The sequence below is a fragment of the Xiphophorus hellerii genome, chromosome 7 (assembly GCF_003331165.1).
Source record: "Xiphophorus hellerii strain 12219 chromosome 7, Xiphophorus_hellerii-4.1, whole genome shotgun sequence".
NCBI lineage: Eukaryota > Metazoa > Chordata > Actinopteri > Cyprinodontiformes > Poeciliidae > Xiphophorus > Xiphophorus hellerii.
In genome coordinates this window covers 13,775,875-13,802,774 of record NC_045678.1, presented here as the reverse complement: position 1 = coordinate 13,802,774, position 26,900 = coordinate 13,775,875, and the positions used below count along the sequence as shown (strand labels likewise).

The 26,900-nt window shown below is 42.9% G+C and overlaps 2 protein-coding genes across 3 annotated transcripts in view; one reads left to right on the top strand and one right to left on the bottom strand.

Moving 5' to 3' along the window:
* Positions 1–14,242, top strand: part of col4a2 (collagen, type IV, alpha 2) — a 57,393-nt gene extending 43,151 nt beyond the window's left edge. Inside the window, exons 19-48 of one of the 2 annotated variants that reach the window (XM_032568323.1) lie at positions 1,015–1,128; positions 2,007–2,156; positions 2,236–2,307; positions 2,387–2,538; positions 2,627–2,699; positions 2,816–2,922; positions 4,036–4,219; positions 4,587–4,631; positions 4,927–5,001; positions 5,082–5,180; positions 6,242–6,463; positions 6,552–6,713; positions 6,802–6,972; positions 7,075–7,218; positions 7,318–7,434; positions 7,543–7,724; positions 8,107–8,170; positions 8,272–8,346; positions 8,451–8,558; positions 8,640–8,747; positions 8,849–8,920; positions 9,399–9,524; positions 9,622–9,738; positions 10,239–10,400; positions 10,513–10,611; positions 11,191–11,337; positions 11,458–11,574; positions 11,787–11,978; positions 12,496–12,782; positions 13,408–14,242. In XM_032568323.1, the coding sequence (XP_032424214.1) occupies positions 1,015–1,128; positions 2,007–2,156; positions 2,236–2,307; positions 2,387–2,538; positions 2,627–2,699; positions 2,816–2,922; positions 4,036–4,219; positions 4,587–4,631; positions 4,927–5,001; positions 5,082–5,180; positions 6,242–6,463; positions 6,552–6,713; positions 6,802–6,972; positions 7,075–7,218; positions 7,318–7,434; positions 7,543–7,724; positions 8,107–8,170; positions 8,272–8,346; positions 8,451–8,558; positions 8,640–8,747; positions 8,849–8,920; positions 9,399–9,524; positions 9,622–9,738; positions 10,239–10,400; positions 10,513–10,611; positions 11,191–11,337; positions 11,458–11,574; positions 11,787–11,978; positions 12,496–12,782; positions 13,408–13,662 (3,998 nt within the window). In that variant the 3' untranslated portion in view covers positions 13,663–14,242. The remainder of the gene's footprint in view (positions 1–1,014; positions 1,129–2,006; positions 2,157–2,235; positions 2,308–2,386; positions 2,539–2,626; positions 2,700–2,815; positions 2,923–4,035; positions 4,220–4,586; positions 4,632–4,926; positions 5,002–5,081; positions 5,181–6,241; positions 6,464–6,551; positions 6,714–6,801; positions 6,973–7,074; positions 7,219–7,317; positions 7,435–7,542; positions 7,725–8,106; positions 8,171–8,271; positions 8,347–8,450; positions 8,559–8,639; positions 8,748–8,848; positions 8,921–9,398; positions 9,525–9,621; positions 9,739–10,238; positions 10,401–10,512; positions 10,612–11,190; positions 11,338–11,457; positions 11,575–11,786; positions 11,979–12,495; positions 12,783–13,407) is intronic. The other variant, XM_032568324.1, reaches the window with a different exon arrangement.
* Positions 14,243–15,457: 1,215 nt separating this feature from the next.
* rab20 (RAB20, member RAS oncogene family) lies at positions 15,458–25,061 on the bottom strand. Its single transcript, XM_032568327.1, has 3 exons — positions 24,616–25,061; positions 18,879–20,115; positions 15,458–15,493 (listed from the first exon to the last, which is right to left on the bottom strand). Exons 1-2 carry the CDS (start codon positions 24,803–24,805, stop codon positions 19,496–19,498), a joined length of 810 nt encoding a protein of 269 aa, XP_032424218.1. The 5' UTR covers positions 24,806–25,061; the 3' UTR covers positions 15,458–15,493; positions 18,879–19,495.
* Positions 25,062–26,900: the final 1,839 nt, after the last annotated feature.

Genomic DNA, 26,900 nt, shown 5'->3' with positions numbered 1-26,900 from the left:
GAAAAATGAATGTTAGTGGCACAAATGAACTTCCTTCGGAAAACCCAAAGTGAAACGTTTAAAACCAGTAGACGAACAACTGATTAAGATTCTGATCCTGGGAAAATTTTCTTAGCATGCTAATTTTTTCTCTCCTTTAACATCGTTGCTTTTTTCAGAATCATCTTTTTTATGCGATTTGCAGTTCATACATCTGAGAAGCTGAGACAGACAAAAGTGGGACCTGTGCTTCTGAAGAAGCACCACTAAAGTACCAGTTCATCATTGGAGATTCCATGTATTGAACTCGAGTTAATTTGGGGGAAGAATGAAAAGAAACTGAATATACTCAAAGTATAACTAGAAGAGAATAAGAAAAGAGACAGATGCAGTTGTCCAAAATATTAAATCTGTGCAAGAATTCAGAATAAGCAATCATTTGTTGAATTTTCCAAGCTTAAATTGGGTCCAGGTTCCGATATTCATATGAGAATATATTGTATAGTGCTCCAGTATAATTTATATCTTAATAATGTTCTGATAGTAATATAAATTATGTTAATCGCTTCAAATACTGGTGGTACATCAAATTATTTGTCAACGGTGCTTTACAGAATAATCTGTAAAGTTGTGAGAAACAGAAGAAAAGCTGCATTTTGTGGCTCTTTTTGGACTCCAATGGAAAAAGACAAATAATCGTAAGCAAGTGTTACACCGTTCCTTCAACCCAACTCAAACTATTGCACATCTGCTTTGCCTGTGTGGCTTTATTGATAATAACAACTTAGCAATTTACACATCTGACACTAAAGCATTTGCATTGTAGTCTCTTCACACGACATTAAGATTAGGATTACATTAGATCGATAAAAATTAAAAAACATTTTTAACACAGAAATGGGGACTTAATGAAAAGCATGCTCTATCGTTTTGCTGGAATGTTGACAGTTCATTTGTTATTGGTTGAGAGACTGTGACGCATCAACTAGAAAGCACCTGGTTAAAGTTTTCTCTACCTGTCTGAACTTTTTTAAGGTGGTCTTCCTGGGCCCCGGGGTGAGACGGGTCCAGATGGAGAGAGAGGTCGGATCGGAGACCAAGGCAGCCCCGGACCACCTGGACGTCCTGCCTCTGACACACAGCAACAAAGTTCGTAAACTGAATACATAAATGGAGAGTAATTTGCTCTCATTATTTGAGGTCTGATGTGTTACTGCACAGTTCTTGTCGTGCTACATTGCTAAGCTAATTCAGCAGTGACATATCATTGCACTGCTGAATTGTGGCCTCTTTGCAGATAATAAAACTTTTGGCTCCCTGGCCAAAATGGACTTTTACAATATTCTGATACAGGTTTGGTTTCAACACTTTTTTATATCACTGAACCGTCTAAGATAAAACAAAGTGGTTACATTTTTATAAGGCTTTATTATATAACTTTGAACTTTATATGCTCTACTTCGACATTGAAAAGGCTTGTGTCTTCGATAAGGTTTTGTGTTCAGTTCACTGACTGACTTGTCTCTCATCTGTTCTTGTATTTCATAAGATCCAGATGTGATGTGTGAATTTTTTTAGGCCTTTTTGTCTCCTTCATGTTGTCAGAGAAATGTTATTAAAATGATTTCTTGTTTCAGCTGGTTGAACAACAATCAGGTCTGGGCATATTGTGCTTAATCCTGATAATTCATGATTTTACAATGAGGAGGGGTAATAATATTGTCACATAGTAATAGGTTAGTTTGGATAGCTTTTTATCCTTAATTAAATAAGTTACTGCTTTTTTTCTTTTTTCTTTATCTATTCAAGTTATCTTGTTGTGGTATTAAAATTTGAATCTGACAAAATATGTAAAAGGGTAAATACTTGTTACGATTCCTTTCCTTTATTCCACAATACAAACTCCAAACGCATTTCTATGACATCATTCAGCTTTGAACTGAAGATGATAAAGACAACCTGTTCACAAAGAAAAGCTTTTAGCATGGACGGTAACCTATTTAAATTGCTGTATTTCTTTTTGTTAGTTTGGGATTTCTTCGGCCCTTTTGGTGCAAAGGGGGAGCAAGGAGACAAGGGTCTACCAGGAGACCAAGGAAGACCGGCTGTCTTTCCGGGACCCAAAGGATCTGATGGAAGTCCGGGGAGCAGAGGCCCTCCGGGACCCAGAGGATCATGTGAGTGTTTGTGTGTGTTGAGCGAGTGATTCCAGTTTCATCCCCGCGTTTCTTTTCTTTAACTTGTGTTTACCTGTAGGGAAAGAGTTCTTTAAAGGAGATGAAGGGCCGAGGGGAAGACCTGGCAATGCGGGGGCTAAAGGATTTAAAGGTGCTCTACTCACGTGCAGAGAATCTTATTCTTAGCCCGATTCTCCGAAATCCCACCTGAATGTGTTTTGTGAAAACAGGGAATCATGGAGAATGTCAGTGCAGTGGTGAAAATTTCCGCCCCGGTTTACCTGGTCCTGCCGGTGAGCGCGGAGATCCTGGGATGACTGGAGAGTTTGGATACGAAGGGGACATGGGAGACCAGGGTCCCCGAGGCGCCGATGGGTTTCCTGTAAGGAAATAATGGCTGCAGTCTTTTTATTTAAAATCCTCTGTAATATTTACTCCCTCACACTTGACCGTATCGTGTTGCTTTGAAGGGATTTGCTGGACTCGATGGTTTTCCAGGGCCCAAAGGGCGAAAAGGAGAAACACGTTTTGCGAGAGAAAAAGGTGCATAGTTTGTTATTCTATTATTATTTCTAATCATTGAAAGAATTACAAATTGGTTTGTTTTCAGGGTTATGTGTTTTAGAAGTTTACCCATGTACTTTCCTCGGTACCCTCAGGATACCCTGGAGAGCCTGGAGACCCCGGAATTGATGGAGTGGTAGGATTACACGGTTCTCCAGGCCCGAATGGTCTTCATGGTCTCTCTGGTAACCGCGGTCCTCCAGTGAGTCCATCATTGCGGTCTTTAATGTTTCTTTTTAAATTTGATTAGCTTGCTCATTTGGATTATATTTCTTTGGAATTGAATTAGATTTTTTATGGTACTTCATAAATACAAGCCAAGTATTTATAGTTTTGTGATTCATGAATAAACACTAGCAGAACTCAAAGGTTTTGGGCCTTTATCATATTGCTTAACTTTCTGTTTTTGGAATGCTGATATTGACATTTATAAAACACGTTATTTTACTTCATGATATCTTTTGAATGCACAGGGATTGTCAGGCAGCAGACACTCTGAGATGCTCTTAGCAAGAGCTTACCAAGGCATGTTTTGGTTTAGTTTGAGCATTCGATCTGCTTGAGTTTCTATCTGCTATCAATTACAATGGATCTTATAAACCTGGAAAAGCTGCAATTGTCCCAGCAGGAGTTTCCTGTTCTTATCCAGCAATATTTAAGCACCATGGATCAGTGAAGGAACTTAACAATAATTGGAGAAACATGGAAAAACAAAGAAATTACAAAACATAGAAAGACAAGACAGAGACTGGTCAGAGAGGCTGCCAAAAGCCAGATATTTTGGACTAAGGAAGGACTGTTTCCTTCTACAGAAACTTCCATTTCCGCAAAACTTTGTGAGAAGACGTTTTATGGTGTGATGAAATAAAATGTGAACTTTTAGGTCAAAGTTTCTAAAGGTGTTTGGCACAAAAACAACTGTCCCAATGTGGAAGAAGTTATAAAACCTAAAACCGAGAAGATGAAGAAGAATATTATCTTTCAGCATCACAGTAAGCTCAAGTCCAAATAAAACAAACGTCTTTATGATAGGATAATTAAAAGATCTTTAGAATAATCTCGCCAGAGTCCAGAATCAAGTTTGACAGAAAATCTGTGGGGTTGTGTGAACTGGGATGTGGACGAGAGACGTTCCCATAAACTGATAGATTTGGAGAACGTTTTGCTAAGTCAGGATGCTGACCGACTCCTTCTTGATAAAAGATTTACAGATTTTCCACTTGAATAGCACAGAATCTCTGTGGAAAAGGTTTAGAAGGGATTTATCAGGGTCTCATTTTTTAAAAATTACATACTTGGCATTTTTCCCTGGCAGGGCGAAGGACCGTGGGGAGAGCGTGGAGACAAAGGGTTCCCCGGATGGCCCGGTAGACCTGGTTCTGCTGGGTTAGTGGGAACACCAGGTGAAAACTTTGTAGGTATCAAAGGACAGCACGGTCCACCCGGTGATGACGGCCTCGCAGGCTATGACGGAGTTCAGGGAACGCCTGGAAGTCCCGGTAAGGAGCAGCTGACGGCCTGGTTTCCTTGCTTATATTCATTCCTGTTTTTGAGTTGGATATTTTTTGTTTGAAGATTTTTATTTTTTTGTCTGTTTTTGCTTTATATAATTTTCACCTCTCTTTCAAAGGGCTCTCTTGCGTAATCCATTACAAAGCAGTGAATTTGGAATGAACGTTAATGATTTTTGGTTAAAAAAGAAAGAAGCATGACCAGACGTTTGCTTCTCTTCCTTCTCCTGTTTACTTAAAGCAAACGCTGCATCCCTCAAACCAGCTGAGCTTGTTTGAGACCAAGCTTGTGCTTTTGAGTAACTCTTGTTCCGAATGCATTTCTCTTTCATTCTCCCTCCTTTTCAACTGAAAGGCGACTGTATTCCACATGGAGCTGGAGGACAGGTGGATGTGACAGGTAGCTGGTATAACAACGTTTTTAATTTGTTGCTCTTCTTTGTAACTTCTCTGTTGTGCTTTGCCTCTGACTTATTTAACTTGTTTGCATGAGAACTGAAGTGTTTACGCTTTAAAATGTACTTTATTGAAGCAGCAGCTAATGTAATAAAAATAATGTCTGATCGTAGAAAACCTTCACGCTGGGCAGAAGTCAAACATCACTGGCACCCAAACAGTTATTCATAAACAGCCACTTTATCAAAACGCTTTGACATTGTCCTGAAGGCTGTGTGTGTCGTATCATTTCCTCTCAGGTGGTTGTGAACCTATCCCAGGTCCTCCTGGTCAGCCTGGACCTCCTGGACTCAGTGGAATATCAGGTTTTCCAGGTAGCTTTTCCGACTGACTTGTGTTAAGTCCCATATGTAGGATGGCTTCTTAATGCATTGCTCTGCTTTTGATCCAACAGGAGCTCCTGGCCCAAGAGGTTTCTCAGGTCCGCAAGGAGTCAATGGAGAGAAAGGAGAACAAGGAGAGCTCGGCAGAGGCGGCACTCCTGGACCACGAGGTAAGAAGTGACGATATGACATTATGCAAAGGTTTAATGCACAGAAAAGGGGTGGCATGGGCAAGTATCAGAGTCTGAGACGATGTCCGGTGACAGTGAACAAAGAGTCATAAAACTTGACCATGTGCTCTGGCCTAACCTTATGTCAGGTTAGAACCGTGGCTTTGGGGGCTCGGTACAACAACGGAGTGAATGTCATTGGATTCAAATTTGTCTGGATCCAGACAGTCTCTTACATGTGGCAACTTTAAACCAGAACAGCAGCAAAATATCATGGTAGCATCGTAGCATATAATCATCAGTGGCGGCTGTGGCTCAGGAGGGATTAGTTCGTCCTGTAGCCAGTTAGAATCCCTTTTCTGTTCATGTCAGTTTTTGTGATCTTGGGCACGACGCTTCACCCCATGACCTCTGGTGGAGGTCGTGCATGGCAGCCTTGCATCTTTCAGTTTGCCATACGGAAATGTAGCTTAATACCATCAAAGTGCGAATGAGAGTATGATTGGGTGAATGACTTGAATGTAATATAAAGAGCTTTGGAGTTCTTGGACTTGATAAAAGGCCATTTGCCATCTACATCAAACGTTGGTAGCATTATTATCTGAAACCCACCAGTGCGTCTACCTCTGTATGGTTCAAAAAGTAAATGGAAGGTTTTGGGTTGGTGTATTTGGGCCCAAATCCAACTGAGACTTACCTTTAATTGATCATTTATGCTGTGAGTTAAAACACAGTGGTCAAGGAAGAGTGGGTCTTCCTTAATCCACTCTGCAAGGAAGAGTGGGTCAACACTCCTCCACAGAAATTTAAAAGACTCATTGGCTTTTATTGAATATACTTAAATACATTGCCACCACAAAGAGTGGCACAACCGGTATTTAGGACAAAGAGGCATTATTTGTCACTTTGGGTCAGGTTGGTTTGAAAAGTTTGGGCTTAGTTTGAATTCAATTTAGGCCCAAACACTGAAGGTCTATAGTGTTTCAAGGAGTTGCCACAGTTATTCTGTTGAGTTGCTACTGTAATAAAATTGTCTTTAACTTCCTTTTTTCTTATTGCAGGTTTTCCTGGTCCCCGTGGAGACTTGGGGACTCCTGGCAGTAAAGGCTCTTTAGGGAATCCTGGTGTTCCGGGTATGCCTGGCCGATACGGATCTCAAGGGGAAAAAGGTCCTCATGGAGAAGTAATGGGAGCATCGCCTGGCTCTCCAGGTGACCCAGGACTACCTGGCCTGCGAGGGCATAAGGGCCATCTTGGAGATCAAGGGCAGCCAGGGTTTTCAGGTCAGCTTATCTTTTCAACCTGGTCAAAGTGTGGAGTAAAGAGCGTTTGATATTTTCTGGAATATCTTTGTTCAACCAATGTTTTCAGGAATCAACGGGATGCCTGGCATGATTGGCTTCAGGGGACTGAAAGGAGCCCCAGGCCTGCCAGGGGAAGAGGGAAGACCCGGGCCAGCTGGGAAGTATGGCTTCCCTGGGGATCCTGGCAGGTCAGGCCCACCTGGTCCGGCAGGGACAACTGGAGAGCCAGGTTAGAGAAGCAGACACACGGGAATATTCTTTAAAGATCAAAATTGATTTTTCACTGCTCCTACTTGCAAACTGTTTTACCTCATCAGGAAGAACTGGAGAGAGAGGAACAGAAGGTGACTCAGGTCCTCCAGGTCCAATAGGATTAAAAGGAATGCCAGGTGCTTATGGAGATGATGGTGTGATTGGAGCGCGTGGCCTGCCAGGTGACCCTGGACAACCAGGTGCAACCGGACAACCAGGCCTTCAAGGACTCAAAGGTCAGTTCCTTAAAAGGTTGACTGTCGATGACATAAAAAACTTGACTATTTGTCAAACTGTCTAAGCTAAAATCTTGTTTTTCTGTAATCTTTTCTTCTCAGGAAAAAAAGGTAGTCATGGAACGTCTGGTTTTGAGGGAGTCACAGGACATTCTGGTCTGAAGGGCTTTGGGGGACAAAGAGGGGGGCCTGGAACGCCTGGAGAAGTTGGCCTGAAAGGACTGTCAGGATCAAAGGGAGAGAGAGGTAGGACTCAAGTCATTCTCTGGTGTCACTGCTGTGATGGAACTGGTACCTTACAAGCCCTTTATTGCCCTGTTCATTAACTTTTCCCACTGCTTGCAGGCGAACAAGGTCTGCAAGGTAAACCGGGGGTGATGTCACCAAAAATGCTTATCCACATAAAGGGAACCAAAGGAGAGCACGGACACCAGGGCACTCCGGGTTTTACCGGACCAAGAGGTTTGTATCTCTAATCCCATATCAGAGTGTTGATCCGTTCTAAGGTCTCTGTTCCCTCCTCTCTCATTTCATATACGGTAAATCCTTCCCGTCCCCCCCCCCCGTCAGGTACCAAAGGTGACCAGGGTGTGCCAGGCTATGATGGAACTCACGGTCTTCCAGGGGACCCCAGCAATGAAAAAGGAGTTGATGGAGATCCAGGTGCACAGGGCCTGCCAGGCATTAAGGGGATGCCAGGGACACCTGGAAACAGAGGCATTCAAGGCTTTGACGGAATGCATGGCGACAAGGTGAGCAAAGTTGCCATAGCAACGTGCTTGCTTAGGAAGTGCAGCAGCTTAGGAAGTGATGCTTTGCATCCAAATAATTCAACTTGGCTCTCCAATGGGATTCATTATTTTCTTAGAGAATCGGCGTCTTTTACCATTGATGTGTGTATATTTGAGAGCCACTGTATTATAATAGGTATATTACACAGAGGTAAAATATAAACCTCAGATCAATTCAAAACCTTTTTAAAGTAACCATATTTCTCACCTTACTTAAATAAGTTGTTCCCTGTGAATTTAATGTGTTGATCCAGTTTAGCTTTTTTTTTTTGCAGTAGCCTGTCAAATCCCTAAATAAATTTTAAATCATTTGGCCAAATGTTTACACTGAGTTATGTTTCAGGGGGGCAAAGGAAGCCCTGGTGCCTATGGTCATTCAGGAGTGCAAGGAAAGAAAGGAGGAAAAGGTGAAAAAATCTAATTCAACCATTGAACTACCATTTGGTCCCAGCATGATGTAAATATGTGGAAGTTCTACTCTATTATTAAGTACAGTAAAATATGACAGGTGACAAGGGCATTCGAGTGGACCTTCCAGGATCTCCAGGACTGAGAGGAGAGGATGGATTTACAGGAGAACCAGGTACAAACTGACCTCATACTGGTGTTGCTTCTTCTTCACTGGAGCCAATCGACACTGGTAAACCGGGAGTTGCTGACTTGAAAGGTTTGATATTTCTCCCATAGGTCTGAAAGGTCTACTTGGACCAATCGGGGACCTTGGTATTACCGGATTTGACGGCATTGAAGGGGTAAAGGGAGTAGCCGGGAATCTGGGAATAGAAGGATACCCAGGTAAAAATACTATCTTTACCCTGTTCATTACACATTCTCACAGATCTGTGTTCAATTGACGAGATTCTGATTATTTTCTAGGGTTGGATGGGCAGAGAGGAACTCCGGGGAACCAAGGTCAAAAGGGTTTTCCTGGAATTCCCGGGGAAGATGGACTACCAGGCGTTCCTGGCTTCTCCGGAAGTAAAGGTAAAACAAAAGGGCCACTGCACTTTTGTCATTTATCTGAAATAAGCTCTGCATTTAAAAAAATAAAATAAAATTCTTAAATGTATTTTAAATGTGTGCAGGTTACCCCGGCCTACAGGGTCTTTATGGATTAGATGGACTGAAAGGACAGAAGGGTGTCTCAGGAACACCAGGTAACAAACCTAACAATCGCAAAGAAATCATTACACACAGATAGATCAAAATTACTTTTAAAGTGACTTCTGAAGAAACTTTGTTGCATTGAATTGTATTAGTTTATCAAAGTAGAGGGGGCTGGGTGTAAATGTGAAGCACATCTTTTAGATTTTTATCTGCAAAAGTTTTATAAGCTTGTATTATTTTTCTTCCGTGTCACAGTTGTGCACTACTTTGTGTTGGTCTATCATGTAAAAGCCCAATAAAATACATTGAAGTTTGTGATTGTAGGGTGACAAAATGTGACAAAGTTCATGAAGATAAAACATTTTTGGCAATATACGTACAGATGTCTATTTTGCAGATGTAGAGTTCATGGAAATTGTGTAACAGCTTGCTGACTTGAGCTTTGTAAACATTTTAAGTTTTTGTTCTTTTTTTTCCCCCTAAGTGTGATCTTTGTCTTTTAAAGAGTGCTCTGTTTGGTCACATCAGGTCTGGACATTATTGGACCTGCTGGAGAAACTGGAGTTAAAGGAAGAAAAGGAGAAAGCGGTATTCCCAACAGCCAGCCAGGTTCTCCAGGTCCATCAGGGCTGAAAGGCTTCCAGGGAAATCTGGGTGAGCCAAAGACTTTTACCTGCTCTACATGCTACATGGGCACATTTCTGTGGGACTTCACTTGCATAAAGCTTGACACCATGTTTCATTTATTCAGGTGACTTTGGTCAACCTGGACTGCCAGGATTACGTGGCCTTCAGGGACCAGGTGGGATCCCAGACATACCGGGAAAGAGGGGGGATCCCGGCTTCCCAGGACCTCGAGGATCCCAAGGTTGGCAGAAAGCAACATTTCTGAATCTCCTTTCTTTCTTAAGCACTTTATTAATTGTGCTTTATTGTTAGTTGTAAACAAAACCCCCAATATAACTGGCAGTTGAATACTTCTGCGTGTACTATCATGATTAGTTGTTTTTTTCCATTTTTATTGTTATTTTATTGAAGTATTTTTCAGTTTTCAAGCATTTTATTTCCATGTTGAGATAAAGGCTTACTACATGTTTTACTGAACAGAATCAGAAGCTCCAATTATTTGGGTTAAATATCTCACTCTCTTCACTTGAAAACAACAGTTTTTGATGTTTGGAGAATTAAGTGGCTGACAAGAAATAACCTTAATATTAGAAAACTGTGGGTTTTTTTCTGTATGCTAAAAAAAATAATACTCCTCCCATCCTTCTGTTTTGACTATTCTAACATTAGAAGTCAATATTTGTTCATTTGAACAAATAACTCTTTTTGATTTATTTGTTCATTTGAATTGCTGTTTCCCAGGTTATCCTGGAACAAGTGGACCGCCTGGACTGGATGCTTTCCCAGGAGAGAAAGGTGTACCAGGCGAAAATGGGTTCCCCGGCCCCACTGGGACGAGGGGATCTCGAGGAGATTCAGGTCCAGCAGGCTACAGGGGCCCTGATGGAATCTCTGGGAAGAAAGGTAAGAGAGATCTCAAGAAAACATCTTTGACCAGACCTTGTGATTACAAATTATTTACAGTAGGTCTCTATGTTGTTTCTTCTTATTTATATGTGTGTATTTTTTTTAACAGGACCAAAGGGAGACCAAGGTCACATGGGAATTCCTGGACAGACTGGCTTACAGGGAGAGAGAGGACCAGTGGGCCCGAAAGGAGACACTGGATTGCCAGGTCAGATATGGGCTTCTAATAAACTGGCAACCACTGGTCTAGAAAAGATAGATGTTTGTCGCAAGGCTCTTTACAGTTTGTTTGTTTGTGTTTTTGTATATTCAATCAAACGCTCTACAATTATTTGTCTTATGTATATCTGAAAAATGATTTCTCATATCACTTCTTTAGTCTGAGACAGGTTTTGATATGGATGATAAGGCTAACTACCCAGGACACTATTCTGTCTTGATGCTCAAAAAGATATTCAAAACAAATTTTATTTGTTTTTCATGTAGGACAGACTCTGTGGTGTTTTGTACACAATCTAGGCAAGATAAAGGCAGTACAGCTAACTACTAAATCTGAAGTTAGTATCTGATTAGTAGTTTTCTGTTTAGTGCTAGGCTTTTTCTCTTGCTGAGGGATACATACTGCTTTTTACCAAATGTAGTTTAAAAATTTAAAATGCTTAGTTTAACACAATAATGAAAGCCACAAAATGTCAAACTGGTCGAACTGGACTTCACAAAAATCACAAGAATATGTGAACGGCAGCTACTTCACCCTGAGTCACTGAACAAGCAATCGACCCCACAGGTTTTCCTGGAGTGCCTGGCAGCCAGGGCCGTCCTCCACCTTCCATTACAATCCCAGGAGAAAGAGGCCTTCGAGGACTGCGAGGTATCCAAGGCCCGAAAGGGACTTCAGGGGGGCCAGGACCGCGAGGCCCACCTGGAGATCCAGGTTAGTTTACAGTTTTTCATACCAACCCATTTTTACCAATTGAGTATTAAAGTATTTCATTGGTAATGTACACAAAGTACAAGAAAAGCACTGCGACAGATTTATTCTGTTTCTGAACAGGGTTCATGGGACCTGTTGGACTTAAAGGCATGCCTGGGATTAGTGGTACTCCAGGAGTGCCAGGTTACCGCGGCGAGGTGGGCAATGTGGGGCACCCTGGTCTCCAAGGCATGGAAGGTACGTCTCACACTGCGGGGCAGTTTGGGATTAGGGTTACAATCCCTGATTAAAAGATTTAAAGTAAGTGGGGGTTAAGACAAAAAAAAAAAAACAAGCAATTTTGAAGGTTCAAATATTGTTTTTGTTGAAAAAGCGTCTTAGTAAAATAGATATAAATCGAACCCAATGACAACAACAGATGGCTAACTGAATCCATGATTCCCCAATAGGTCAAAGAGGCAGGCCCGGCGGCCCAGGATTACCTGGCATGGCCGGCCGCAGTATCAGCGTGGGCTACCTGCTGGTGAAACACAGTCAGTCAGAACAGACGCCAATGTGTCCGGTGGGAATGTCTAAACTGTGGGACGGTTACAGTCTGCTGTACCTGGAGGGCCAAGAGAAGGCCCACAACCAGGACCTCGGTGAGTCAGTGTGAATAATAAAAGAAACTAAGTTGACTCTTCTCTTAGCATTAGATGATGTTGCTGGTTTTACTAACATTAATCGTATTATCTTGTCATAAAAGGTCTTGTAAAAGTAGGAGATGAAACCCACAAAGTCTCAGAAACCTCCTGCGTTGTCTATTATTTGTGTCCTTTGCCAGGACAGAATCCTTCCCAGCACTTGTTCTCTGATCTTCCCAGTCTGATTCAGTTGCTTTGAGGATTTTTAATTAAATAATTTAATTTTGTTCCTAAGAGAAATTGGGTTTTCAAAGAGGCAGAATTTGCCAAAATCCGATAAAAATCAAAAAACCTCTGAGAAAATTCTCGTAAATTCTAATCTACTTTATTTTCCACTGGATCTTGCTTGTTTGAAAACTCAAAATACTTGAGAGGTGAAGCAGGAAACATGGCAGGGAAAAAAAAAAACAGAAAGCATAACAATTTTAAGCCATTTAATCTTTAAACTCATTTTTCCGATGTTTGTTCCCAACAGGTTTGGCTGGTTCCTGCCTCCCACGGTTCAGCACCATGCCCTTTCTGTACTGCAACCCTGGGGACATTTGCTACTATGCCAGCAGAAACGATAAGTCCTACTGGCTGTCAACCACTGCTCCCCTCCCCATGATGCCTGTAGAAGAAAAAGAAATCCAGCCGTACATCAGCCGTTGCTCGGTCTGCGAGGCTCCGTCAGTTGCTATTGCAGTTCACAGTCAGGACATCACCATCCCACAGTGTCCTGTGGGCTGGAGGAGCCTGTGGATTGGCTACTCCTTCCTCATGGTGAGTTCCTGTTTTGGGTGGAAAAATAAAAGCGCCTGACTTCAGTTCATTTACATTGTGTTGCAAAAGTTTTTGCAAACCCCTTCAATCATTTTCACATCTTCTTTGGTGTGTTTGGCAACAGTTTTATGTGAGATAACATAAAACTGCACATAATAGCACATAATTGCTAGGTGAAAGACAAATAGTTTTTATGTAGACATTGATATTTTTGCAAAATACCACAAACTCAGAGTGAATGGACAGAGAGAGTCATCAACATCAGTTTACAAGTGTTTACAAGACGCTCATTTGGATTTACACCAGAACATTGACTCAGGGTGTGTGTTTAGCATTGCCGTCCCTCTGAAAGGTGAACCTCTGCAGCAGTCTCAAATCTTTTGTAGCCTCTAATAGATTTTCTTCCAGGATTGTCTTGCATTTAGCTCCATCCATTGTCTAAAAACATAGACAAGCGTCACCGTAACTGGTGAAGAAAAGTATTCCAAGTAGGAATAATATGTTCAGGATTATGTGCAGTGGTAGATTTGTGGATTACAAAATGACACCCCATTTCACAACACTAGATTACCTTTTATTTCTAACTGGTCTGACTTACAAGCACTCTCACCTTTCTTTCCCGCAGCATACGGCAGCAGGAAACGAAGGCGGCGGTCAGTCCCTGTCATCGCCCGGGTCCTGCCTGGAGGACTTCCGCACAACGCCGTTCATTGAGTGTAATGGAGCCAAGGGCACATGCCACTACTTTGCTAACAAACACAGCTTCTGGCTGACATCCATAGACCAGTCGTTCCATACTCAGCCATCATCGGAGACACTAAAAGCAGGCCAGCTCCTTTCACGCATCAGTCGCTGTCAGGTCTGCATGAAGAACCTGTGAGGAACTCTGCAGCAGCGCCGACAGACAGACCTGAAGTTCTTACCTGAGTCGACGCCAACGAGTAACTTTCTCGAAAGGCGCAGAGCTCAGATGTGCAATGACTGTGCAATTCTTTGAGCTTTAATGTGCACTGTAGATACAGCAAGGAAAGCCATAAAATAAGAACAACTACATCATGGAACAACTGTATGTTTATCTGTAATTTTGTGTGTTAAATTTGACTTGGTGCTTACTTTTTAACTTATTACCTCAGTTATTATGACACATTGTTAACCATCAAAGACCACAAAGTACAGCTGAACCAAAGATGCTTTTCTTTAACTTTGTATTTCTGTGGCTGAGCTGCAGCAGCCCCACCTTAAAGCCACTAACACTGTCTCCCAGCCAGCTGAGGGTCTATTTTTGCATATCCTGTATCATTTTATTTGCTTGTACAAAGCCTATTTTTCTATATTTACAGCAAGCTGTGCTCTTTTTTTAATGCATGTATCAACTACTGTTAGCTCATCTGTTTTTCATATGTTCACACAAATGCACTGATTCTGTTTAGACATTTAAATAAAATAAATTTGACCCTCTCTCTAGGTGTTTCAATGCATAGTATTGTCAGAAAATATTTTACAGCACTCATATTTTGCTTCCAAGAAGTCAGACCTAACTAAAACATGTCAGGGCAGGACACAGGTCCAAACTCTGTCATTCAGGACGTAGCAATTATAGCTAACTGATTTTGCTAGTATTTGTATCTAAGTTATGTGAATTTTTTGTGGGTTTTTTTTCTGTAAGCTACTGATATTTCGCCTAAACTCAATCATAGCTTTCATTTGCCCTGACCACTTTGTTTCACTTTGATTTTGGGTAATACTAATTTGTAGTATTTGTACTATTTAATCCAAAGCTGTTGAAGGATGCTGGGTGTGGTATTGAAGATCTTTTCCAATAGACTTCCTACTTTCCTTCAGATCATGAATTGGGGCTTAAGGGCATATAGTTGTTGTTAGGACAATCACATTTATCATTTTGTTGATTCCTACTTCCATTTCCTACCTGCAAAACCACCTTTTTTGTAATTATTTTTTCTTAAATTATGGGGGATTTGCTTTTAATTTGTTGTTGCTGTGTTCTGCAAGAACAAATTATGTTTCTGCTTTTTTTTTATCAACAAGCAAGGCAAAGATTATCTGAATAAAAGCAAAACAGTTTTCAAAAGATGATTTTATGTATTGAGGGAAAACTGCTATTCAAATCAACCTGAGCTTATGTGAAAAAGCCTCAGCCCTGTAAACATTTGTGCTATAATTTTATCTGGAGTGGCAAAATGTTCTGCATGACAGTTTTAATTCCGCCACATTGAAGGACTTTAGCACAAGAATGGCCCATCACAAAATGATCACACTCCAGCAGTTGAATTTAAGTCCAGATTTTCTGTAAACCATCTCCAACTTGCTTTCTTTTGCTTTCTACCCATTCAAAGGTGGATTCGCTGATGTGCATTGGATCAATGTCCAACTGCATAACCCAACTGTGCTAAATCTAAGGTTATGAATTGACAGCTGGACATTATACTTCCAGATTGTCTGACAGAAAGTAGGATTTATGGTTCCATCAGTCTTTCTAATTCATCCAGGTCCTAAGGCAGCTCCAGATAACCACACTGCCAATACCATGTTTGGGGGTAGATACCTCTCCCAAAACAAATACTTCTTCACAGCATTGTATTTTCTTATGGATTTGCTAAGTGCTCAACTCTCAATTAATGCAATTCATATTATTTAAGAACATTTTATTCCATTCAATTTAATTTTTTATTAAATAAAAAGGTAAAATTCACCTCCATGGGCTGCCACCTTATCGTGGTGGAGGGGTTTGAGTGTCCCAATGATCCTAGTAGCTATGCTGTCTGGGGCTTCATGCCCCTGGTAGGGTCACCCAAGGCAGACAGGTCCTAGGTGAGGGACCAGACAAAGAGCAGCCCGAAGACCCCAATGATGAAGGAAAACTTTGGACTTGGTGTTCCCTCGCCCGGACGCGGGTCACCGGGGCCCCACTCTGGAGCCAGGCCTGGAGGGGGGGCACGATGGCGAGCGTCTGGTGGCCGGGCTTTTACCCATGGAGCCCGGCCGGGCTCAGCCCGAAGAGGAAACATGGGCCCCCCCTCCCATGGGCCCACCACCCGTGGGAGGGGCCAAAGGGGTCGGGTGCAGTGTGGGATGGGTGGCAGCAGAGGGAGGGGACCCTGGCGGTCCGATCCTCGGTTGCAGAAACTGGCTCTTGGGACGTGGAATGTCACCTCTCTGGTGGGGAAGGAGCCGGAGCTAGTGCGTGAGGTCGAGAGGTTCCGGCTAGAAATAGTCGGTCTCACCTCGACGCACGGCTCTGGTTCTGGAACCAGTCTCCTTGAGAGGGGCTGGACATACTTCCACTCTGGAGTTGCCCAAGGTGAGAGGCGTCGGGCAGGAGTGGGCATACTTGTTGCTCCCCATCTCGGCGCCTGTACGTTGGGGTTTACCCCGGTGAACGAGAGGGTAGCATCCCTCCGCCTACGGGTGGGGGGACGGGTTCTGACTGTCGTTTGTGCTTACGGGCCGAACGACAGTTCAGATTACCCACCCTTTTTGGAGTCCTTAGAGGGGGTACTGGAGAGTGCTCCTCCTGGGGACTCCCTTGTTCTGCTGGGGGACTTCAACGCTCACGTGGGCAATGACAGTGAGACCTGGAGGGGCGTGGTTGAGAGGAACGGCCCGCCCGACCTGAACTCGAGCGGTGTTCTGTTGCTGGACTTCTGTGCTCGCCATGGATTGTCCATAACGAACACCATGTTCAAGCATAAGGGTGTCCATATGTGCACTTGGCACCAGGACACCCTAGGCCGCAGTTCGATGATCGACTTTGTCATCGTTTCATCGGATCTGCGGCCGTATGTCTTGGACACTCGGGTGAAGAGAGGTGCGGAGCTGTCCACTGACCACTACCTGGTGGTGAGTTGGCTCCGGTGGTGGGGGCGAAAGCCGGTCAGACCTGGCAGGCCCAAACGTGTTGTGAGGGTCTGCTGGGAACGTCTGGCGGAATCCCCTGTGAGACGGAGCTTTAACTCCCATCTCCGGCAAAACTTCGAACACGTCCCGGAGAGGTGGGGGACATGGAGTCTGAGTGGACCGTGTTCCGTGCCTCCATTGTCGAGGCAGCCGATCAGAGCTGTGGCCGCAAGGTTGTCGGTGCCTGTCGCGGCGGCAACCCTCGAACCCGCTGGTGGACACCTTCGGTGAGGGATGCCGTCAGGCTGAAGAAGGAGTCCTATCGGGCCTTTTTGGCCTGTGGGACTCCGGAAGCAGCTGATGGGTACCGGCGGGCGAAGCGGCATGCGGCTCGGGCGGTTGCTGAGGCAAAAACTCGGGCGTGGGAGGAGTTTGGAGAGGCCATGGAGAAAGACTTCCGTACGGCTTCGAGGCGATTCTGGTCCGCCATCCGGCGTCTCAGGGGGGGGAAGCGGTGCAGCACCAACACTGTTTATAGTGGGGATGGTGTGCTGCTGACCTCTACTCGGGACGTTGTGGGCCGGTGGGCAGAGTACTTCGAAGACCTCCTCAATCCCACCAACATGCCTTCCACTGAGGAAGCGGAGCCTGGGGACTCTGGGTTGGGCTCTCCAATCTCTGGGGGCGAGGTCGCCGAGGTGGTTAAAAAGCTCCTCGGTGGCAGGGCCCCGGGGGTGGATGAGATCCGCCCGGAGTTCCTTAAGGCTCTGGATGTTGTAGGGTTGTGTTGGTTGACGCGACTCTGCAATGTCGCATGGACATCGGGGGCAGTTCCCCTGGATTGGCAGACTGGGGTGGTGGTCCCCCTGTTCAAAAAGGGGGACCGGAGGGTGTGCTCCAATTATAGAGGGGTCACACTCTTAAGCCTCCCTGGCAAGGTCTATTCAGGGGTCCTGGAGAGGAGGGTCCGTCGGATAGTCGAACCTCGGATTCAGGAAGAGCAGTGTGGTTTTCGTCCTGGTCGTGGAACGCTGGACCAGCTCTACACCCTCGGCAGGGTCCTGGAGGGTGCATGGGAGTTCGCCCAACCAGTCTACATGTGTTTTGTGGACTTGGAGAAGGCGTTCGACCGTGTCCCTCGGGGAGCCCTGTGGGGGGTTCTCCGGGAGTATGGGGTACCGGGCCCTTTGATACGGGCTGTCAGGTCCCTGTATGACCGGTGTCAGAGTCTGGTCCGCATTGCCGGCAGTAAGTCGGGCTCGTTTCCAGTGAGAGTTGGACTCCGCCAGGGCTGCCCTTTGTCACCGATTCTGTTCATCACTTTCATGGACAGAATTTCTAGGCGCAGCCAAGGTGTTGAGGGGATCCGATTTGGTGGCCTTAGGATCTCATCTCTGCTTTTCGCAGACGATGTGGTCCTTTTGGCTTCATCAGATCGTGATCTGCAGCTCTCGCTGGAGCGGTTCGCAGCCGAGTGTGAAGCGGCCGGGATGGGGATCAGTGCCTCCAAATCCGAGGCCATGGTCTTGAGCCGGAAAAGGGTAGAGTGCCTTCTCCGGGTCAGGGGGGGTGTCCTGCCCCAAGTGGAGGAGTTTAAGTATCTCGGGATCTTGTTCACGAATGGGGGAAGAAGGGAGCGGGAGATCGACAGGCGGATTGGCGCAGCGTCTGCTGTCAAGCGGGCGCTGTACCGGTCCGTCGTGGTGAAGAGAGAGCTGAGCCAAAAAGCGAAGCTCTCGATTTACCGGTCGATCTACGTTCCCACCCTCATCTATGGTCATGAGCTTTGGGTCATGACCGAAAGAACGAGATCGCGGATACAAGCGGCCGAAATGGGTTTTCTCCGTAGGGTGGCTGGGCTCTCCCTTAGAGATAGGGTGAGAAGCTCAGTCATCCGGGAGGGACTCAGAGTAGAGCCGCTGCTCCTTCACATCGAGAGGAGCCAGTTGAGGTGGCTCGGGCATCTGGTCAGGATGCCTCCTGGACGCCTCCCTGGTGAGGTGTTCCGGGCACGTCCCACCGGGAGGAGGCCCCGGGGAAGACCCAGGACACGCTGGAGGGACTATGTCTCTCGGCTGGCCTGGGAACGCCTCGGGATTCCCCCGGAGGAGCTAGAAGAAGTGGCTGGGGAGAGGGAAGTCTGGGCCTCCCTTCTGAAGCTGCTACCCCCGCGACCCGACCTCGGATAAGCGGAAGAAGATGGATGGATGGATGGATGGATGGATGGATGGTAAAATTCACATGAATATGACATTTGATTCAATATTTTCATTCTTCTGATGAAGTAACATATCCAAGAATGCAGACAAACCTGAAAATAAATTTCTTTATTATATTTTATAAAATTATATTTAAAAAAATTAAACACTGATATTTTCATCATTCACTTAATTTTAATAAAATATAAAGACAAACATCAATATTTGTAAAAAAGAAAAAAGAATGGTTTGATTAAAGTGAAATGTGATCAAGATTGTACAATAAACAGTGAAATGAATGATTAGTGCAGTTCATTTAGTGGCAGTACATAGTAAAACATTTACAGCAGTAATTTACTTTTCTTTTCTTAATGTGTTCTTTTGGGCCACAGGCAAATCTTTGGAATATTTAAGCGCAGTTTGAGTTATTAAAGTAGGAGGTCTATTGCATAAAGTGATATTTCCCTTCCTATTAAAATGTCTCTACCTGGATCTGCACTCATACAAATCTTCACATCAATGGGAAATGTGTTTGTTATCGAGTCACAGTCAAGGCAAACACAAAACAGTACCGTCACAGTGTGGATTTAATGCTCAGTCAAACACACCGACTGATAAAAACGAGTCTGCAGCTGGGAGCCTCGGTGATGCTTCAGATCTTTAACAGCAGCTGGATTTGCCCCGCTTCCCACTGACCTTCCTCCAGTCCTCCAGATCTACGGTAGGAGACGCCTGGTTCTCATGTCTCTTACTCAGGATGGCGGGCACCACCATATCGAACAGCGTCTCAAAAAGGACGTCCACATTGTACCCGGTCTTGGCGCTCGTCTCGAAGCACATCTTGTCTGCCGGGAGGCTGCTCTTCTCGTCCAGGCCTTTGTATCGCAGTATTCTCCCGTAAAGGGCCACCGCGTCCTCCCGCGCCACCTGCTTGTGAAGCAGCAAACCGGAGAGGGATGCGGGTTGCTGTCCCACTCCACCTGTCCCAGGAGGAGTGGGACAGGTGGACAACACGTGCGGTTCTGTCCTCTCCTCCTCGCACTCGGCTCGGTCCTCGGGGAGTCCGTCCGAGTCCTGGCAATGGTGGGCTTTGGAGTCAGTCAGGTCGGCCTTGTTTCCCACTAAGGCGTAGATGCAGTCATGGTTGGCGGTATCGGTGAGTGACAGGAAGCGCTCCTCCAGTTCAGCGAGGCTCTGCCAGTTAGTGACGTCGTAGGTCAGGATGACGGCGGCTGCTCCTCGGCAGTACATGGAACCTAGACCGTGGAACTGCTCCCGACCTGGAAAGACGGGAAAAGTTACTGCTTTATGAATGTTACCTCAGTCTGACTGCATCAAGAGCATCTGAACAGAGAATAGGAAATCCAGTTACCGATTCTCAATCAGATTTAGGTTTGGACTTTGGCTGGACCATTTTAATATGAATATCCTGTGATAGAAAACATCCCATTCAATTGTAGTTAGTCATTTTAGGTCTCTATCTGGTTTTCTTCTAGTATTGCCCTGTATTTAGCTCCATTCATCACCCCAACTGGCACTGAAAACCAATCCTACTACAAAGTGTTCATCTCTAATGTGTGAATTATAGACCTTCTCTAGCAGTCAAAATTTATATATCCAAGAAAATGAAGACATTTTGAACAACTGTTGAATTAGTTTGGATACAAGACTGCAAACAGGTTTCACTATATGTAGCGTATTTTGCTAGACAATCGAGTCCTTGTTACTCATTGCGGATCAATTTGTTTGGTGTAAACAGTCCGGGAAAAACCATCTGCAACACTTTATTTGAAGAAAAAGCTCTGAAGTCTTTGTCAGGCCACACAGACCTGGCAATTTGTCTCTTTCCTGAGGGAAACTGAAGAATCTTAGCAAGAGAAGAAAAAGGAATTGACCAAAGGCCTTTCAAACAGAAGAGGCTTGAAGTGCTTCAGTAGAAATCTAGTTTTCTTTCAATGTTAAACCCTCAAACGTGTAACAGTAAAGAAAGCGATAAAGCCAGAAAATTTGAGTCAAGTAAGGAGTCTTTACAACCATTTTTTTTTTACAAGCAGTGTAGTAGAAAGATAAACCAGAGTGTTTTATGCAAGACAGTCAGCAGCTTAAAAACAAAAAAAAGCTTTGTTGTCGGGATATGAAGGGGAACATTGTGTGTAGAAATACATTCCACTGGGGACGTTGCATTTAGTTGTTTAGTAATTCAATACGCCCAGCTACAACAAATGATTAGTGATCAATCACATATTTTTGGACAAAAATAACCCTGTACAGTGAACCCCTGGTATTTGCAGGAGTTAGAGACCTCAGTGAATAGCTAAAATCAGCAAATACTTCAGATATCCTTATAACTGCCAATTTTAAAAGTTCAAACACCAAATATACCTTATTATGAATCAATGCACACAGTGGAAACAGTCTTAGCACAGTAGCAGAAGCTAATAGCTGCAGTTTTTCTTATTTTCGCTCTTGGCGTTACAGCCAATCAGCAGTAAAGAAAATAAATGGTGCTGATGGCTGGTTTATAAAGACCAGCCAACAGTGTGGCAAGAAGTGCAGCATCTAGGTATTTCAGCTTGCCAAGCAGGATTTCCTTTCCAGTATCATAGATATGCCTTACAAAAAAATCTAAATAGGAGGGAGTTTCCAGGAGCAATTTGGAGTTCTGTTTCACCAAAGAATGTACGAATGCTGAACTCCAAATAGACGTGTATCCACTGCAGTTGAATAAACACAGATAATTTCTTAGTTTGGCTTCACTTGAACTGAAATCCAAGCAAATAAAAAAAAAAAAGTTAGAAACTATGCATCATACTTGACCCCCCAAAAAACAAGGAAGAAAATAAAAACAAGCATGTCATTTCTACTGGAATGGAACAGTCAAAAAACAATTCACCCTGCATTACTCTATGCTCCTCTACAGCCTGAGAAAACTCCGGTCACTTCAAGTCGCTCTGGCATCATAGAAAGTCTATGATGGTAAATGTCAGTGGCCTTGGTTAGCCAATATTTCATCTGGACATAGGTGAAGTTGTGCCAGTGACACTGCTTTCACTCAAATCTGAAATGTAACCAATTTTCTACCTACAAATTCAACATAACACATTTGGGGTTTTTTTTAAACTGTCAGTTTTATGACCAAGAGAAGTGTGTTGTATTTGTGGAAATACTGCTGTGTGTGAAACTTTGGAAAAGACAGGATGAAGCAGGGAGAGCCGCGACTCATCATGTGACTGAAGAGGAACTGGGTCGAGTTTCTGTTTAAAAGCCAGGCCTGAACATCACACTTGAACTGAAAAAATATATTAAAAATGGGGTAGATTTCGCCGGGTGCAACGTGACTGATGGCCGTCCAAAAACTACAATGACCCCTCCGACTGCTGCTGCTTCCACAGCTCTGTGGTCAGTGCTGATAGATATGCAACCATAGCTTTACTAAACGGTGACTCAATAGCGCTGATCTGGTATTTTGAGGCCATGTTGCATCAACAGATGCAACATGGGACCACAGAGGTCACGGACAGAAGGGTCACAGGCAGAAAATGGCTCACTGGTGACAAGGCCAGTTTTTCCCTCATCTCTGTGGCTCACTACCTCAACTGAATCTTGGATTGTGTTTGATTAAAATGGTTTCCTATTAATCATATTTACACAATACTGGAATGCTATTCTGAGATTATCACGAAGTAGCAATATCCAGGTCAAGGCAAGAGGATAAGGTGAATAAAAGCCATTAAAACCTTAAAAAAAAGAAAGAAGAAGCCGGCATGGTCTCTTTATAAATCACAAGTGTTTTAGGTCCTAGTTAAAGATCTACAGTAGTTGCAGACCTGGTCATAGTCTTCATCAACCCTCACACTTTCTTACTGTAAGGGAAAGTCATGCAGGTGTTTAATAGCAGCTTAGTTGATTTTCACACCTTTGCGATGATGGATAAAAACAATTTCATATGCAAGTATCAGCCGATCTACTATCACAAAAAAAATTAAGGAAATCAAGGCTGATTTATTGGTGCACCCCTACTTTCCTTCAATGTCTGCCAAGATATGATGCTCAGCTGACTGTGACGGTGAAACAGCAAACGTAAGATCAGCGATCCTTTGCCAACAATGTGAACTCTGTATTTCTGAATGGTTTTGTCTGACTTTCCACAAAATGTTAACTTAAAATAAACCAACTATCAGAGACCACATATGGTTGCACTCTACCTCCAGACCTGTAGAGTCAAAACACAACACATCATACACAGATTTCAATGATATCCATCAGTCTGGAAGCAGACTGACAGACTGGTTTGGTTTTCAATCAAACCACTGATGTAATCAACTTTTGCTTTGACAATACCTAAACTGATAAAACATCTTAGACCAACTTAAAAGTGCCCAGACTTTTAAAAGCAGATAGAGTTAATCAATTTCTGAAGGCTCTCCTTCAAACGGCACCAACAATTGTTGAATTAAAAGCAGATGGGAGAGTATGTGAACAGATGCGAACCCACACAGTGATGGGAAATGCTTTGATTGGATCACATTACTACAACATTGAGCAACACAGCACATGACGGGCAAAACAGTGATTCTATGACACACCAAGCAGGAACGACTGAAATTACTTCACAAGTAGTATGACTGATTAGCATTCTGACCAAAAAAAAAGCAAAAATAAGAGAGAGACAATAGTGTTACATCATGATAACATATTTGGCTTTTATAAATATGTCAACAGGATGTAAAGAGTTCACCAAAGTAAAACATTTATCAGTAACCTTTGACTCCAAGTATCATACCAAAAGACGAAGTTGTGACAAAGCAGAAACTAAAAAAAGTCTTGATTAATGACAAAACGAAACTATATCAGCATTTGAGGGAGTATGAATGACTGTAAACTCTTTTTTTTTTAATGCAACAGACAACTAAACTTGCATTTTTTTGTTAAGTGATGCTCTGGAAAACACCTTTACTACAAACTCAAACTGAGTTAGTTCACTTACCGGCACATCAAACTCTCAGAACCGATAAAACGTTTTGTCACACCACATCTATGTTTTAACATCTTTACCAGAGAAAGTGCATAAATGATCCAAAGTTTCTTTGGTTCCTTGGACTAAGAAGTAACAGCACCACCCTTTCCCCCACCTGTTGTGCGCGATACCTGTCATATGGTTAAAATACAAATATTACACTTTCCCTGTAAAATGTGGCTATTTGGAAAGATTTTCAGTTGAAAAACGTGGACAGAAATGTTGTGGAAACTAATAAAACTCTTTATATGGCAGTGCTGTTTGGGATACAAACAGTTGGGGATGTTTAAAAAAAAAAAAGGAAGTGTTAAAAGTAAACACAGTGATGGTTTAACATTATATTTCCTTTACTCAAAGTTAAAGCTTGAGAATCTATCACGGTGCAACTTTGATGGATAAAAATGTTTATCTACCCACTCAAACATGCAATAAAGCCTAATCTTTATTCTTGTTTGTGAGAGAAAGCTGGTATCTGACTGGCTGGACCTCATTGTGTTGGATTATCGGATTGTTTTCCTCCTGTCTGACCTGAAAAGATTGGATTGTGCCAGGCTTTACATGAGCAGCTCTGGTTGTTCCCAACAGGCAGGGGGGGGAAAGCTTCCAGGCCACGGTTCCCATGAAGAAGGCCGCCTGGCTGTGACCACTGAGCGGTCACATGCTGCTGATTGCCTCGGGTGGCGGACAGCATGTCTCCTCAGGTAAACTTTGACAATGAAGCACACACAAACTAGCCACGTCAGAAAACAAGCGGATGTATTACCAGCTGTGTCCCAGATTGATATGTTGTACGGTCCCCACTGTTTGAGGAAAAAAGCCCCTCCGACGGTGCTAATGGTGTCTTTGAACTTCCTCTCCATGTATCTGTGGAGCAGCGACGTCTTCCCCACGTTCATGTCGCCCAGGAAAACAAGCTTCACGTCGGGCTTCTTCATCCTCGACAGGTCGGGCATGGTGATGGTTCTTCAGTCTACAAGTGTTATCTATTTACGCTCAAACCCCGACGAGGAGACGCGGTCTAACTCAGGAAAATAACCTCACGAAGGTACCGACTTTCTGCAGCGAAAAGCATTTTATGAACTAAAATACGATATTTCTTCTTCACTGTGTGACAGTGACCCTTCAGCACACTCTTGCTGAGTGAGTCTGAACTTCAAAAAAGTAACTGAGGTGAAACAGGAAGGAGGTGGGAAACCAAAGCGCGAGGAGGAGTTTTTTCTCCCACGGTACTGTCTTACAGGCTCAATTAACGGAATCTTAACGGCGTCTTTTAAAGGTACCATCCAGTGGTGATTTTCTTTTTTTTTTTTTTTTTAAATATCTTGTACGCTAATAAAGTGACTGCAGTCAAGTAATAAAGTATTTATTTCAACTGCAGGACGTTATAGGAATACAATATGTTTTAAATCGCACAGAAGGCGACAAGTTCAACTGCTTTGTGTATTTGGGGTGACGACGTCACAAAAGTGGAAAATCACTCATCAGATCTTATATACGACCAATATGACAGTCGAGCGATTATTGAATATTTCAGGAACATGTGAAGTTTTAGGAAACAACTTTTAGTTGTTTAGGACTTCATCAGAGTCACCGACTCCTAAAGTACCTTAGCAGGCACTTTGGGAGTGGGTGAAGTACCAGAAACATTATTCATAATAATAATAATAATAATAAGCTATTATATAAGGTTGGCTTAACACTTCTTCTGCCTATGACTACATGTTCTAAGTCATGTTTGTTTATTTTTTTTCTTCCTCTCCTCCCCCAACTAAAAAAAGCAACTAAGAAGCAACTAAAAATCTTCCTTTAAAGATACTAAATATTATTTTCTCAATATAATAACTTTTGATTAAAATGTTTTTATCAATACCAGAGATCAATATGTGGATATTTTTGACAATAATAATAACAATAACTGCAATAATATTTAAAAAAAAAATTAAACGCTACAACGATCATTCTGATTGTACTAGCCTTTGCTCTAGTTCTTCTGAGTGTGATGTATTTTTACCCACAAGACAAAACTCGGGGCAGAAATGACACCTCACCCGGCCATTAACACATCAGGTCCTCCTGACAGGCAGTTGCACTTTTTAATCTAAACTTATCTGACTCACCAAAATTTCCACAATGAAGAAGTAGTATTACAAATATGAAATTAAAAGTATGTCGTGATGCTCGCACTTTGTATTTGCATAATAAATAAACGTTAAAAATAACTTCTTACCAAGATTTATGAATACATATTTATATGTAAATAATAAAAATAATAGTAGTAAGTTAAAAGATAAATTAATTCTGTATTTAGCCTACCGTGTAACTCCAGTCATAATTGTCTTCCATATTTATTTCATAAGTCACATATCTACAAAAATCTATACTTTGGACGTAACACAGAAAAAAATGCAGAGAATCATGCTAATCTATTCTCCCTCACCCTAGTCTTAAAACAATACGATTTTGTGAATTCAGAGAATATTTTGTTACTAAAATGTATTTTTGCCCAAACGTTTACACATGAAAGACAGTGTCTGTGACTTTTAACAATTTTTGGAACCATAAATTCTGCATTCTGAAGGAGAATATTCTGTTTCAGAACTCTGTGTAAGCATACTTTAAAGTTCTTCAGGACCAACATTATTAGAAGCATGTAAACACAAACATATTTAAGTTGCTTAGAGGAAAAACTAAAGATTTGTGTGCGTTCTAGTCAAAGTTTTGATGTTTTACAGGCTGCTCCTGTGTGAAACATCTCTAAACAATTCTCAAATGGGCCAAATTTTCTCCACAAAGATGAAAAAGACCCATTGTCAGCCTCCTCAAACACATTTCTAAAAATGGCTTGTTTGTCATTTTAATGATAAAAAATCAGAAAAAAAATGTTTTGTGTTTGGTAGCTCCCTGATGATGCATCACAGCCTTATCTATCAACAGAAATCATTAACAGGCACACCACTAATAAATATGTTTATTTGCCAAAAGACAAAGGGAAAGCTTTCTGAAATTTGTACTAGCTTAAATTTCTGATTACATTTTTGTGAACTGCTA

Excerpts from the sequence above, each read along its gene's own strand:
- rab20 (XM_032568327.1), bottom strand. The coding sequence starts at position 24,805 with ATGCCCGACCTGTCGAGGATGAAGAAGCCCGACGTGAAGCTTGTTTTC. Across the intron at positions 20,116-24,615 it reads ATCAATCTGGGACACAGCTG|GTCGGGAGCAGTTCCACGGT; the intron begins GTAATACATCCG and ends CCGTCTTTCCAG.